Source organism: Rattus norvegicus, chromosome 1 (assembly GCF_036323735.1).
Source record: "Rattus norvegicus strain BN/NHsdMcwi chromosome 1, GRCr8, whole genome shotgun sequence".
Classification (NCBI taxonomy): domain Eukaryota; kingdom Metazoa; phylum Chordata; class Mammalia; order Rodentia; family Muridae; genus Rattus; species Rattus norvegicus.
Genome location: NC_086019.1, coordinates 4039905 through 4056172, shown reverse-complemented (window position 1 = coordinate 4056172; position 16268 = coordinate 4039905). Strand labels below are relative to the sequence as shown.

Sequence of the window (16268 nt, the reverse complement as noted above, 5' to 3'; positions counted from 1 at the left end):
CAAGCAGCTCCAGAGAGGCCAGTAAAGAAATGCTTCTTAATCTGCCTTTGTAAACTACAGTATGACAAACAGGGCTCTAAGTGGGGAGCACGTTCAAGGCCCTAGGCTTGGAGGAAAGAATGATGCAAGCCACCACTCAGCAGGAAGTGAATAGGAGTTCAAGGCCAGCCTGGTCTATAGAATGAGTTCCAATACAGCCAGGGCTACACAGAGAGACCTTGACTAAGTTTGGTGGGGGGGTGGGGATAAAGGGGTAAACAGTGGTGGCATCAAGCACCAATGAGTCAGGATTTGTTCTAAACAATTTACGTATATCAGTTTACTTTGGTATCTGTATGTGTGTGCATGTGAGCTTGTGTATGCAATGGCATGATATGCATGTGGAGGCCAGAGGTCAATCTCAGGTGTCTTATCTCAGGTGCTGTCTACCCTGAGTTTTGAGAGAATGTCTCTCCCTGGCCTGGGACTCAACAATGCAATAAGGCTGGCTTGTCAGCAGTGCCCCATGAATCTACTTGTCTTTGCCTCCTCAGCTCTGGGATTACAAATACAAACTAGTCCAACCAGTATTTTTACAATAGTGCTAGGGACTGATCTCAGGTCCTTGCATTGCATTTTCTCAATTAAGCCATCTCCCAGCCCATAAATTATACAATATATTAAATTAAAATACAAAATATTAATGCCGTCTGAATAAAGGAATGAAGGCTTGGAAAGGGAAGAGTCTGCTGAAGGGAACGGTTAGGAAAGTGACTGATGAGGAATCTGAACCCAGAGTGTAAGCTTAGTTCTTTTAATTGGCAGTACACTTTCCCCCTCTCTCTCAAGCACTGGGAAAACCAGTTTTTCAAAATTATCAGAGATTCTCCATTAGATTACTATTATGCTGGTTAAAAATTGCCTCCTGGCTTATGAGTTGTCTAAGTTCAATAGGAAATAGAAATAACAAAAACAGGAAGCTTTCCAGAAAACAGATAATGTGAATATTTCAGTTTCATTGACTGTTCATTTACTTATCTGTACTTTTTGAGTTTAGAGAGTGTAAGATCTGGGATGGTATCATCATCATCACCTCAGACTTTTTCCACTAGAATTAAGTATCCATGCCTTCCTCCTACCCAGGACTGGCTCTCAGTATCTGACAGTGCAAGGTGAGCTGACACAGGAGAAAGGCAATCAGTCCAGCTCAGCTGACGATACCTCTAACAACAGCCTGTACCTAAAGCTCAAGGGATCGCACCTATGAGGAGACAGTATCCTCTGGAATGAGAGGGAGGCTGCACCCATGAAATGCTAACACTCTGGCTGTCTAAATAAGACCTGAACAATGACACCACCATTAACAGGCCAGCATGGACAGACGGGGGAAGCTACATAAAGCATCAACCTGAAATGAAGGGCTATAGGCAACTAATGGCTGCACAGAAGGGGTTAATCAGTCTTCTCCAGGGACAGCCCGCAACAGGTAGGTTATCCAATCCCACTATCAGCACTAAACATATACACAGGGAGGGGGTGGGGGAGAGAGAAGGGGAGGGAATTGCTATCTTCGTCACTGTGTAATAGCGTAATGCCTTCCTAACATGCAATCAGTTGCACTACTTCTTAGAGGTAGTAATGCAGTCATCAGTGAAGCTTAACAGAATCTTTAAAAGGTAGGCAAGTTCAGTCCAAACAGTACCGGACCTTGTAGAATTGTATTGTTCCTACTGGTACTAACATTTGTGAGGTGAAAATAAGAAAGAGAGACTTAAGTTACCCCTGCTCAGAGGTCATGATGGGCAGCAAGACAGCAGTCAGCAGCAGGATCATCTGGGTAGTGAAGCCAACTGTTCTATTAATCAATTGGGTTGTCTGACAGAAGGGTCAGTCCTTAACTTGGTGCCTCAGAAGCTCCTAGATCAGCAGGGCTGCCCCCTCATGCTTCTGAGATCTCACTGCCCTTTTATGTTTTAGTACCTACTTATTTATCTGTGTGTTTATTGAAGTATTTTATTTATTTACTTATTGTTTATTTTGTGATAAGATCTCACTATGTCACTCTGGTTGTCCTGCAATTAAATATGTAGACCAACTTGTCCTCAAACTCACAGAGATCATCTGCCTCTGTCCCTCAAGTTCTAGGATCAAAGGTATACACCACAAGTCTGGCTTCTTGGAGTTCTAAAGTTAAACATTTAACTTTCTAGATCTGCTGGTGCATCAAGGGTCACCAGACACTGCAGAAATAATAATAAAAAAATTACCTCAGAAACAGAAGACAGCCTGTATGTCAAGAAAAAAATGGAATTTATACAATGTGGAGATCCAGAATGATCACTGTGGCTGCTGTTTGCCACCAGACAAAAGAATTATCTTTATAATAAATGACTTCCAAAATGACAAATGAAAAGTTGTATATTAAGCAACCTTAATAAATACTCTGCAAAAAGAATGAACTATAAAAGAAAAAAAGAGAGAGAAACTCAAAGTAAAAACTGAAGAAAATAATTCACACTCAAGGTAAGAGCTGGAAAGACAGCTAAGTGCTTAAGAGTTGTTACTGCTCTGGCAGACAAGTGGAGTTCAGTTCCCCGCATCCACAACAGGGTGCTCACAAACACCTGTAACTAACTCCAGCTACAGGAGATGGAGCACCCTCTTCAGGTCTTCACAGGCATCTGCACTCATGTGTATATCCTCACACAGACACACACACAATTAAAATAAAATTAATCTTAAACTCAAAGTCCTTGGCACAGCTGATAGACAGGAGGTGATCGAAGTTCCATGGCTCCATAAGCTTCTCATCTTTAGCTGGTTAGAACAGAGCACTTACCATGTCATAAACAGTGTGCTGTTCAACAAATATAGAGCTGGCAAGATGGCTCACGCAGATAAATGTATTTGTTGCACAAGTGTGAGCCCTGGAATCCAAATAAGGGTGGAAGGAGAGAGCCACACCACAAAATTGTCCTCTGATGTCTGCTTGAGTGTGGAGTGCACATGCTCCCTCCCCACCATATCATATGTGCACACATACAACAACAGAACTTGAAACAAGCCAGTTAGCCATACTTATTGTGGACTCTCACAGCACACTAGCCATGCTCAGAAAATGGCAGATGTGGCTCTGCCTCTGGAGGAGGAGACACACAGAAGCCCGAGTTACTCATGGTCAGGTCCTAGGCAGTGTCATGTACCCGTGTAACAGAGAACGTCACAGAGGTAGAGAGTCTCCATTAAAGCTGTTTCAAACATTACCATTTCAAACAGAAGACGGACAAGCTTCTCAGACTCTCCTCTGTATTTGGAAGTCAGAGTGGATGAAGAGACATTGAAGAACGTTGTCTTGCATTCTGTGGCAACTGCTTTAGCAAGGAGGGTCTTTCCAGTGCCAGGTGGGCCAACCATCAGCACACCCTGGGGGATATAACAGTGTAAACAAAGACTCCATCTGCCATGGCTATTTCCCTACCCTTTTTGTTTTTGTCTGATGATAATAAACACAGAGGTGGCCTTGACCTCCTGGGCTCTTGTGATCATCCCTCTCCGTTCCTGGGGCTGTGGGACTATCAGTGGACACTACCTTGTACATAGCTTGCCCTGGTTCTAACTAATGTCATTAATAGCAAACCTCACTGCAGTTATATATAACACTGTGATAAGGAGCAAAGAGTAAGACGAGCGACCTTTCATAACGAAGTTTGTTTTTTTAAATAGAGCCTCACTAACTTAGCCCTGGCTGTTCTGGATCTCATATGTAGACCAGGCTGGCCTCAAACTCACAGCGCTCCACCTATCTCTGCTCCCAACTATTGGGATTAAAAGTATAAGCCATCATTACTGGCATCAATAACTTTTCTATTATACAAAAGGAAGAAAATCACATTAAAAGTTTGGAACTCAATTTTTAAAAAAAGGAAAACAGATAGTTGTTAGTTTATTAATCATTATCAAAAGATTACTATTAGTAATTGGTATTTTAAACAGGCAGATGTTTACTCTTAACCCAGATTTTCCTAAATAGCTTCTTTTCCTATCATCCCAGAATCTTCAAAACCATCCATTATGAGATAAAAATATTGCTGACTCTTTCAAAAGAATTCCAAACTACCATGGCAAATTACACGGTAAGACAAATGAGATACCCTAGCCAACTGGGTCATGTGTGCAAACAGAAGGCCATTCTAAGTTCTGAGTTTGAGGGTAGAATGACCCTGAACGCTATATTGCTTACATTGGGAACTCTGCATTAGCTTTTGATCAAAACACTCTGAATAATACAGCATAAATTCCTTCTTTTAAAAAGCCTTTGTGAGATAGGGCCTTACTCTAATCCAGTCTGTTCTGGAACTCACTATGTAGCCAAGGCTTACCTCGAAACCCAGGTGACCCTCCTGCCTCCTGCTTCCTGAGTGCTGGGATATAGGCTTGAGCTATAATGCCTGGTTTAAAGTTTCCTTATTCTACTTTCTCTAATATAAATACGTAAGGGTTCTCCATATCAGTACTGCTATTTACTCTGCCGAAGATGAGGGTATAAACTTACTTTCCATGGTCTCCTAATGCCCTTAAAGAATTCTGGCATCCACATTGGTAACACCACTGCTTCCTGAAGCAACTTTTTAGCTTCTACTAAATCAGCAATATCATACCTAAAAGAAAAAATACTTTATCAGCCAACCCCTTCGATCACATATCCAGTATTGTATCACCACCCTGAAAACCATCACCAGCACCGGTGTTTTATGCCTATCCTTCCTAGGACCCTGGAGAATACACAACCACCCAGGATACATAGAACACACCTCTGTGTGCTCTAGTTACAGCAGTAACGGTTTTCAGTTTAACTCATGATGACATAGATCTCCTTCATTCACTCTCTGCTGCCAGGCTAGTGTAAAATTTGTGATGTGGTATGACCTAAGTCAAGGTTTGCACACCTCCTCAACTAAAAAGCTTGGGACCAAAAATGTTTCCAGATTGGGAATGTTTGCATACACTACACTAACTAAGCATGCTCTAATCCAAAAACCGTTATTATTAATTTCATCTAAAACTCTCCATACTCTCTAAGGATAATGGTTTTGGCTTTAAAAACTGTGGCTCGGGGTTGGGGATTTAGCTCAGTGGTAGAGCGCTTGCCTAGGAAGCGCAAGGCCCTGGGTTCGGTCCCCAGCTCCGAAAAAAAGAACCGGAAAAAAAAAAAAAAAAAAAAAAAACTGTGGCTTGGGGACTGGAGAGATGGCTCAGAGGTTAAGAGCACTGGCTGTTCTCCCAGAGGTCCTGAGTCAAATCCCAGCAACCACATGGTGGCTCACAACCATCTGTAATGGGATCTGATGCCCTCTTCTGGTGCGTCTACAGTGTACTCATGTACAGAAATAAATAAATCTTTAAAAACAAAACTTAGCTCACTGCCCTAGGTTGGAAAAAAAAGGATATAAGCCAGCACACTTAGGAGAAGGAAGCCTCTTCCCACAGAGGGAACCAGGCAGTGGTAGCGCACATCTTTAATCCCAGCACTTGGGGCAGAGGCAGTTCAACGTCTTGAGTGTGAGGCCAGCCAGGTCTACAAAGTGAGTTCCAGGGCAGCCAAGACTATACGGAGAGACCCCATCTTGAAAACCAACGTATTTCTGAATATCTGATTTTCAGACTAGGGATGCTCAATCTGCATTATCATAGATGGCATCTTTTTTAAAAAAAAATAAATTATTTTTATTTTATGTGCTTTGGTGTTTTGCCTGCATGTTTGTCTGTGTAAGGGTGTCAGATCTTAGAGTTACAGACAATTGTGAGCAGGGATTTGAACCCTGGTCTTCCAGAAGAACAGTCAGTGCTCTTAACCACTGGGCCATCTCTCCAGCCCCACACATCTTATATTTTCTCACAGTGATTTAGAAGAATGGCTGTTAAAAAATAATAAACAGGGCATACAGCAGACACCTGCTGTACTTCTAACTCTAGGGGAAGAAGCCAAAGTGAAAAAAGCCACTAACCATTATGAAATTCCCCCTAGACACTAAAATATCTACTGGTACTACTAGGGTGTGTAGCAGTTTTATTATGAAAATAGATTTTACTTATGTCAATTACTAGAAATATTTATGTATTATAAAGACACTTATTAATCATCTATATTTTAATTGAAATAGAAAGTAACTGACAATATAACTAACTTGTAGAAAAGTGAGCTTTTATAATGCACTGTAAAAAGGTATAGATCTTTTAGTAGATATAAAGTTGAGAATCTTGTACTAATTGCAAATCAAAGCAACATTTACCATAAGCTAGACACAAGATGCATATGTTAAAAATCTCCACCTAGGGCTGCTGAGATGGCTTAGTGCATACAAGTAGTTACTGTGCAAGCCTGAGGACCTGGCCCTCAGAAGCCACAGAAATGTGAGAGAGACCAGAATCCACAGGTATCCTCTGATCTCTAATGTGTGCACAGCACATGCTCTACCCCATCATACATACACAATCAAAGCTTAAAACAAAAAACCTCAACCATTTCAACATTAGCAGGGGATCCAAGAGATGAAATTTGTGCAATCTTTGTCCTACTTTGTTTATGACATATTAATTTAAAAGTATTTCAAGGAGCTGGGATATCCAGTTAGCAGAGAACTTGCCTCACATGTATGAGACGCTGTTCAATGCCTAATATCACACACACAAACAAACAAAAGCAAAAGCAAACACAGAGGCTGGCTCAGTGAGTAAGAGCACTGGCTGCTCTGGCAGTGTTAGCTTTGATTCCACGCCCACAGTGTAGTTCAAAGGCAGTCGTAACTCCATTCCAGGGAATATGATCCTCCTTTCCTCCAAAGGCACACACACATGTGGTGCAGTGACATACATGCCAGCAAAACACCCAGACACATGGAATAACAAACTGTGAACTGAAGTCTGGGTGCTGTAGCTCGGCTCGTCTAGTCCTCTTCCAGCAGGCAGATGTGCTGGAGTCCTTGCCGCCACCTCAGCACTCAGGTAAGAGAACTGAAGTCCGGTGCCATGCTGGCTATAGAGCCATTGTGAAGCCTGCCTGGTCTACAGGGAGCCCTGCCTCAAAACAAACAAATAAGACCCTCGAGACACCGGGCGGCCACAGGCTCCGCGGAATCAGCTCCACAGTACGTGCTGCTCACACTGCACAGCCTCCAGTGCCGGCCCCAAGGCACATCTTTAGCACACGGCATCTTTTCCCATTTCCGCTTCTGAAACCATCAGCTTAATACCGTGTAACATGACTTACCACCGAACGTTGGGATTCTGAGAAATTATATCTCTTTCCAAAGCTTCTACTAAGTCCTTGTCATACCCCGTGCTATCAAATTTATTTGCCTCTGGTTCTGTAACTGCAGCAGGTAATTTGTTCTACATGAATAGATAAAAAACAGAAGAGTTTTTAATTGACCAAAATTTTGTATTTTGTTTCTGTGAGTCAGAAACAATGATCAGACCAAAGTGATTTTGCTTACTGAATGGTCTCCTTATGTGAACCCAACATCAATCAGACTTCTGATCTCCCTGCTTCCCAAAGTGCTGATGTGATCACACCTGGCCAAGAAAATCTAATCCTAACCAAAGTAGATTTCTCCAAAGAGACCAGGAGGCCAGAAGGAAGTGATACAGTATTTTCCAAAGTTACAAAGAAAACCCAGGATCCTTTCAACATAATATCCTGCAGAAAAGACAAAGATAGCAAGGCATTCTTAGACAGGCATGGGCACATGTGCTGAAAATCCCAGTTTGAGGATCAGAGAGAAGGGAACTGGGAAACGATCTTACAATTTCAAACCAAACTAAAACCAACCCCACTCCAAAAAAAGAAAAAATAAGAAAGAAGAGAGAAAGACAAAAAGACCTCAGGTAAGAAAAAACCAATAGAACTTTATCTACCTTTTAAGGTGTTTTAATACCAGGAAATCTAAACAATCTGTGGAACTCCCTGTGCCTGTCTCCCTGTGCCTGTCTCCCTGTGCCTGTCTCCCTGTGCCTGTCTCCCTGTGCCTGTCTCCCTGTGCCTGTCTCCCTGTGCCTGTCTCCCTGTGCCTGTCTCCCTGTGCCTGTCTCCCTGTGCCTGTCTCCCTGTGCCTGTCTCCCTGTGCCTGTCTCCCTGTGCCTGCCTGTCTCCCTGTGCCTGTCTCCCTGTGCCTGTCTCCCTGTGCCTGTCTCCCTGTGCCTGTCTCCCTGTGCCTGTCTCCCTGTGCCTGTCTCCCTGTGCCTGTCTCCCTGTGCCTGTCTCCCTGTGCCTGTCTCCCTGTGCCTGTCTCCCTGTGCCTGTCTCCCTGTGCCTGTCTCCCTGTGCCTGTCAGGGCTTATTTCCTCTGAAGTTTCCTACATTACATTTGACAGCAACAGCAAAAACTACAACAGTCTGATGTGGTTCCAAATTAATACAGGGAAGATGTTTATAACTTTAAATAGGAAAAGTAAAAGAATATCTGACTTCTGATACAGTAGAGGTCATAAAATAATGATCAATAAACCACTTTGCACACACCATGCATAAACACACACACACACACACACACACACACACACACACACACACACACACACACAGGTAAAAAAAAACAAAAAACTTCAAAGCATGCCCACTTTTAAAAATTACAACTTCAAAAGGGGCTCAAACACATGACAAATGAAGTAAGATAATCAACTCAGGACCTAAATCAGGGAATCAACAACATAACGAAAAAGTCAATCAGGAAAGTTCAACCTGGAAATTGAGATTCTGAAAAATAAATGTTAAAAATGAGAGTTATCCACTTAAAATAACAAACACTCACTGAAAAGCATCACTAATGGATCAGATAAGAATAAGACGATCAGGGTAGAAAATGAAATCAGATACTATATTCAAACAGCTACCACACACACAAAAAAAATATACATAATCACAAGTTTCAAGAACTCTAGGACATGCCCAAACCTAAAGGTAAGACTCCATGGTAGAGAATAAAAAGCTAAGCTAAAGTCTGAAGTTATCCAGCTGTAAGATCACTTGTCCACTAGTGAGTAGCTAAGCCTCATTCGTAACAAAAACTAAAGGCACGAAAAACCTCTTCTATGAAGTGGACATACAAGAGACATTTAGAATCCCACACAGACATGACAGAGAGACTCTTTACAAGAAAAATTATGTAGTCTCTAAATCTACAGGACAAAGACACAATTGGAGTGGAAACTAAAGGGTTCTTTGGAAAGTTGGCTGGATGGTGTTTTGCTGGGGCAAACAAAGGAAGGAACATGTAGTTGAAGTGGACACGGGTATGAAAGGCTAAGGCAGATTCATGAGAGAACATTTCCCTGACACAAGAGAGAGGATGTTCTGCTAAAGCAAGCACATGAAAGCACATGTGATAAAGGATTCTTTGCTAACATTATGTGTATACTGGTCCGCCTTGCATTGAATAGTTGAGCTCTATTTGTCAGCACTCCATAGAGAGAACAACACCAAAAACTGTCTGTGTTGTGCCTTGGCTTTTTTGCCACTTCATGGACTTAGGCTGATTGGCGGAGTGATGTCAGCTGAGACAGGTGCATGTGCTGAGGTGAGACCCATGGAGAATGCATGATGCTTGCATGGACAGTGATGGAGGAGGAGCTAGATGTTGGTCTCCACTTCCCCGAGAGAGGCAGAGCCAAGAACTTCTGGTGTCCCTTTTGGCCCCTCCTCCTGAGGCTTGGCTGTCTCTGCTAAGCAGTGCCACCTCTGCTGACTGGTGTTTGCTATCCCGACTCTACCAAACTGGACTGCTAGTGTATCCATGAAGTGTTTGTCAGGGGATCCAGCTGCCACTGCTGACCTATGAACTGTTGATTTCCAGACAACACAGATGGGTCCTAAACAGGTCCACTTCCCCTGTATCCTTTCTTTCTCACTGCCTCTGGTGGGTGGTGGGCTACAAGGGAGGTTAAAGTGTTTAAGAACCATCACTAAAAGTAGACTTTGAAAGATAAAGTTACAGACAATACTAAACCTGAGGGAGAGAGGTGCCACCATACCTACAAAGGCAAACCTGTCAGATCTCTCACCAGAAGCACTGTAGGAAAACACTGGACACACTTTAACTACAGAAAGCAATTCCCAAACCAAGACTATTATATCCAGCAAAGAGAGGTTAGGGGTTGGGGATTTAGCTCAGCGGTAGAGCGCTTGCCTAGCAAGCGCAAGGCCCTGGGTTCGGTCCCCAGCTCCGAAAAAAAGAACCAAAAAAAAAAAAAAAAAAGAGAGAGAGAGAGGTTTAAAATCCTGTGGGGAGATAAGAGACTTTCCATAAGTATGAACTAAAACAATTCATGACCATGAGGTTAGCATTAAATAAAATACTAAAAAGAGCCTTATGTATAGAGGCAGAAAGACAACCACAAGTGATCCCATGATCGCATGAAAGAGACAACAGGTTAACAAGAGCAAAATGAGGTCAAATGTCTCTGTGTGCTCAGTCTCCATAATCAACTTGATGAGACTCAGAATCATCACGGAAACCAATTTCAGGGCATGCCTGTCTGACCTTTCCAGACTAGGTTAATGAAGTGGGAAGGCCCACCCTAAATGTGGGCTGGGGTCCCCGCCTGGGGGAAAGGGGAAAGGGAGCTTTGTACTGGCCCTTCTCTGCTGACTGACACTGTCAACAGCAGCCTCACTCTTGCCATTATGCCTTCCCTGACAGGATGAACTCCCCAAACTGCAAGTCAAAGCACAACATTTCATCCTTTAGGCTGCTATTGCTACAGCAACAAGAAAAGTAGTGACATGAAATCCAATTCTGTACTTCAGCAAACCCTGAGAGTCTATAATGTCAGACACAGGCAAGAACTAAATAAGCCAGGGGAGCGATCAAGATAATGACAGCAATCAACCAGGATCTTGAAATAGGTAATCTAGAAGTTTAAGGTTCCAGCTCTGGTTAAAAGATGCAGACTAGTCAGGCGGTGGTGGTGTACGCCTTTAATCCCTACACTCGAGAAGGAGAGACAGGTGGATCTGTGAGCGTGAGGCTAGGCTGGTCTACAGAGTGAGTTCCAAGACAGCCAGAGCTACACAGAGAAACCCTGCCTCAAACAAACAAACAAACAAACAAACAAACAAACAAACAAACAAACAAACAAACAGATGCAGGCTAGATGACTGGAACAGAACACTTGTCTACAGGAGATATAAGTCAAAAGGCACACACATGGGGACAGAAAAGTATGCAGCAGGAGAGTGGAAGCAGGAAACAAGCAGGGGCAGAGCTCTTGTGCTCAGGAAAGCAGAAGGTGGAGAGAGAACGGTCATTAGCTATTAGACTGTTGAAAAATCCATCCACAGAAGGAACCAGAGATGTATATAACCAAACCCTGGCATATCCATTTCACACACTACTGAACACACTACTGAACACACTACTGAACACACTACTGAACACACTACTGAACACACTACTGAACACACAGGACTACATGCAAGAGCAAGTGACTTCCATACTTTGTTCTCAGCAGCACAGCCAAAAGAAAAATAATAAAGAAGCCTTAAAAGAAAAAAAAAAAAAAAGCTAGGGCTGGAGAGATGGCTCAGAGGTTAAGGGCACTGACTGCTCTTCCAGAGGTCCTGAGTTCAATTCCCAGCAACCACAGGGTGGCTCACAACCGTCTATAATGGGACCGATGCCCTCTTCTGGTGTTTCTGAAGACAGCTATAGTGTACTCATGTAAATAAAAAAATAAAGTAAGAAAAATCTATTATTGCATGTATAATATATGTGCACGTATGCACTGCCATGCAGGTTCTGGGACCAAGCTCAGGTTGTCAAACTGTCAAGTTCTTCATTTGCTGAGCCATCTTGCTGGTCCAAACAAAGAAACACTGAACATTTAGCTGGGTGTGCTAGAGAACACCTACAGCCCCAGCACTTGGGAAATAAGAGGCAGGGGGTCAGGAGTTCAAAGTCAGCCTCCATCACATGAGACTATCCCAGAAACAGAATCATTACCTCCATCAACAAAATCTTCACAGTTAAACTACATTGATCAAATGGGCTTAACAAACAACAACAACAACAACAACAACAACAACAAACGACACAACCCCACTAACAGCTGCTCATACACAGGTGCAGAGTACGCGTTCTACTAAGCAGCCCACAGAACCTCAAGAACACAGACACAACTTCTTGTACCCTAACAGACCACAATGGAGTAAGAGAAAGTCAATGGTGAGAGAAACCACAGACTCTGTTCTATCGATGGAAATCAAGCAGGGCCCTCCTGAGTATCCCTCAATGGCAACCAAATGCTTCCCAACTACTGAATGGAAAACCTACAAGTACAGCTGAGATTCTAAGGCAGATATGGCAAACCAGCGGCTGAAACAAGTGGGCCCCAGAGTTTCAAATCTTGATTTCAAAGGTTAACAAACGACTCACTTAAAAACGTTTTGAGGGACCTAGAGAGATGACTCAGTGGTTAAGAGCACTGGTAGCTCTTTCAGAGGTCCTGAGTTCAAATCCCAGCAGCCACATGGCACTCACAACTGTCTGTAACTATAGTCCTGTGTAGTTCAGTGCCCTCTTCTGGGATGCAAATGCAAACAAAACATCCATATACATAAAATAAATCTCAAAAACAATTTTGTTTTTATTTAGAGAGAGAGAGAATGTGTGTGTGTGTGCGTGTGTGTGTGTGTGCATGTGTGTGTGTGTGTTTACATATGCCACACGTGTGCAGCTGCCTGCAGAGAGCAGAAGAGACATGGGATTCCCGGAGCTGAGGTACAGAGCTCACCCACACAGGGGCTGGAATCTAACTGGGGAGAGCAGCAAGTACACTTTAACCACTGAGCCGTGTCTTCAGGTCCAACCCGCACTCTGAGGACAGTGCATTTACCTTTTCCTCTCTGCCCTTACTCTGCTCTTTCTTTTCACGACTACGAACAGCTTTGCCTCTGTCGCTGTGCAGACTCTGTGCAGATGGTCGATGAGCTCTGACGACTGCGCCTGGCCGGTTACTGTGTGGCTTAGGGTCACTGTGCTGAGTAGACTGGCGCTTCCTAGGTCCTGGTAAGGGTCTAAACAACACAAGGTCATTAAAGTCATAACTCGGGAAGGAGCTGGGCATACAGAGAAGAACACTTGAGGACGCTGTGCCCCAGGGTCTGAAATGTAAACCTGGGGTGGCCTCTACAGCCAGGGACAGGAACACAATACTGTCATATTTACAAGCAACTAGGACAAAGTGAAAGTCACTTCCACTCAGGACATCACTGGATAAGCTAAGTCTGAGTGCTGGAAAGTGGAAAAGAGTGAGTACCAGAGACCAGTGTTCTCTCATAGCCACCAGAATAGAGTGCAAATAGGTATCTTCTGCTCACAGCTACACGCCCAATTCACTCACTTGGAGTTTATCTTAGTTCTCATTGTTTAACATCTCCCCATTCTAAGACTAGGGTGAAGGTTGGGAAGGGTGGTATGTACCCTTTAGTTCCTGAATATGAAAGACAGCGGCATGTGGATCACTATGAGTTAGAGGCCAGGCATACATAGCACATCCCAGGTCAGGACTACATAGTGAGACCCTATCTCAAAAAGAAAAAAAAGGTGGTGGCTGAAGAGATGGCTTAGCGACTAAGAGCAGCTGTTGCTTCTGCTACTGACCTGGGTTCTCAGTTCCCAGGATCCACAGAGTAGTCACAACTGTCTGTGACTACACTCCAGGACCCAGTGCTGCTGCCAGCCTCTGCAGGCACCAGGCACAGAGGCTGTAGACACATATAACATGTGGACAGACGTTCATACATGTAAAGTAGGTAAATGAAAATGCCGGTGGAAATTACAAAAACTAACAGAAGAGGCCTTACGTTCACATAGAACCTACTCGTTTCATTTTAATTTAGTGGCAGAATTTAGACCTCCATATTTACTGACTCTTTGACTTATGTGGGATGAATAAAAACACAGAAAATCCCAAAAGGATAAAACAGAATAACCTATTTTCAAATGTCTCAGGGTACACTTCAACACAAAGAAGGTACGTTATCTAAAGTCAGTCACACTTTCATTGTTTTTAATATAGAAAAAAATGGCTTATTGGAAACTTGATTATGAGAAATAAAAATCTATATATCCTGGAAATACTTAGAAATCTAAAGATGCTCAATAAATATGAAGAACCAATGTTCACGAAGTACAATAAAAAATTACAAGAGGGGTTGGGGATTTAGCTCAGTGGTAGAACACTTGCCTAGCAAGCGCAAGGCCCTGGGTTCGGTCCCCAGCTCCGAAAAAAAGGAAAGAAAAAAAAAATTACGAGAAACAGGACCATTGGACTGAACAAGGGGACCCCAATGGAGGAATCAGAGAAAGGACTGAAGGAGTTGAAGGGGTTTGCAACCCCATAGGAAGAACAACATCAACCAACTAAACCCCACCAGAGCTCCCAGGGACTAAACCACCAACCAAAGAGCACACATGGGGGACCCATGGTTCCAGCTGCATATGTAGCAGAGGATGGCATTGTCCGGCATCAATAGGAGGAGAAGCCCTTGGTCCTGTGAAAGCTCATTTCCCCAGTGTAGGGAATGCCAGGACATTGAGTTTGGAGTGGGTGGGTGGGAGTGGACGCATCCTCATAGAAGCAGGGGGAGGGGGTATGGGACAGATGGGAAAGGGAATAACATTTGAAATGTAAATACATAAAATATTGAAGAAAAATAAAATTTTAAAATAAAAAAAATTATGAGAAACAATGACAGAATATCTAAACCAAGCCACATCTTAGTGCAAAGGAATCAAACCAATTACTGACCAAGAGTCAAGTCAGAGTGTTCTTTCCAGACAGTCAAAAGATTCATATATTTACACCGTGATACAAACAGGAAATCTGTCATATGAAGCAGGGAGTGAATACCTGCATACATGTCATTTAAAAAGTGTGCCGTGAAAGCAAGCACACTAAATGGAGACAGTACTTTAGTCAAAGCAATTCCATTGATGTGCTTTTTTTGTATTTTCAAGACAGGGTTTCTCTATGTCCTAGAACTTGCTCTGTAGACCAGGGTACCCTTGAACTCAGCGATCCGCCTGCCTCTGCCCCCTGAGTGCTGGGATTAAAGGCGTATGTCACCACCACCTGGCACTCAATTGATTATCCATTTGCTGTCACTTGGTAGCAGAAAACAGGGTAAAACTGGCAAGCAAAACCAAGCAGGCTCAAAAACTTGTCAGTCTAACTTTCTCACTTTACATAAGAAAAAAATCTGAGGTCTACACACAGCATACATGATTTTCCAACAGCTACAAAGAGTAGACACATTAGTTCCTAAGACAACACTGAGTCGCTACTTTTTAGCCCATGCACCAAAGCCTCATTCTGGCAAGTTTCCACCAGTTTAAATTTATGATACACATTTAAACAATTCTAAAAGGCATCTCAGTACAAACCTCCCCTCCAGCCCTGCCTCCAGCAACTCAGTCCTCCTAGATATGCAGCAGGGCGAGGCTGCCAGCTCCCTGGGCTCTTGATTTCTTACAGTCTGCACTCACCTCCTTTCAACAGGTACCGGCAAAGACCAGACTTCTCCTTCCGAGGACGGAAGCTCATGCTGTGCAGCTTTCAAAGAAGTGCTGTCCAGTTTAAAGCTCTCCAGTGTTTTCATGATCTCCTTAACATGCTTAGCTTCCACGTTTATTTCCTGCCAAACCTGGTTTCAAGGAAGAAGATTAAGACTCTAAATCACTGCTGACATTAAACTCAGGACAGTTTTCTGTCACAGTCTCCACTCTGAAGGACAGTCAGCAGACATCACATATCTTCATGCAACTGCAATGATTTGTTTATTTTCTGTTTCAATTGCAAAATTAATTCTGAAAGCATGAATGAAGCTGCTGACGAAGGCACTGGAGAAATGTCTCACAGGCTAACAGGCTGCTCTTCCATGGGGACCTAGACTGATTCTCAGCACCTACATAGCAGCTCACAATCATCTGCAACTCCAGTTCTAAGGGATCTGATGCCCTCTTCTGGCCTCCTTGGGCAATGTAAGGCACCTTGCATGCAGGCAAAACACTCAACCACATAAAATAAAAATAAATCCTTTAAAACAAATCCTGGCTGAATTGCTACCCACATAATTCTTATTTAAAGTGTTTAGCAACTGAAAGGTTAGCTGCAACTTTCAAATTTGATGAAAATGAAACTTGAGCAAGCTGCCTTTTGATGGTTTTTATACTGTTTAATTAACTGATTTTGACTTTTAGGGTAGGATTCCATGAGTACTGAACAGTGACCTC

The 16268-nt window shown here is 43.1% G+C and overlaps 1 protein-coding gene across 1 annotated transcript in view; it reads right to left on the bottom strand.

Annotated features, from left to right (window-relative positions):
- Positions 1-16268, bottom strand: part of Katna1 (katanin catalytic subunit A1) — a 41628-nt gene that overhangs the window by 8341 nt on the left and 17019 nt on the right. The window contains exons 3-7 of the mRNA NM_001004217.4: positions 15522-15679; positions 12868-13048; positions 7247-7368; positions 4532-4637; positions 3244-3402 (exon numbers count right to left, since the gene is read on the bottom strand). Coding sequence (NP_001004217.2) covers positions 3244-3402; positions 4532-4637; positions 7247-7368; positions 12868-13048; positions 15522-15679 — 726 coding nt within the window. The remainder of the gene's footprint in view (positions 1-3243; positions 3403-4531; positions 4638-7246; positions 7369-12867; positions 13049-15521; positions 15680-16268) is intronic.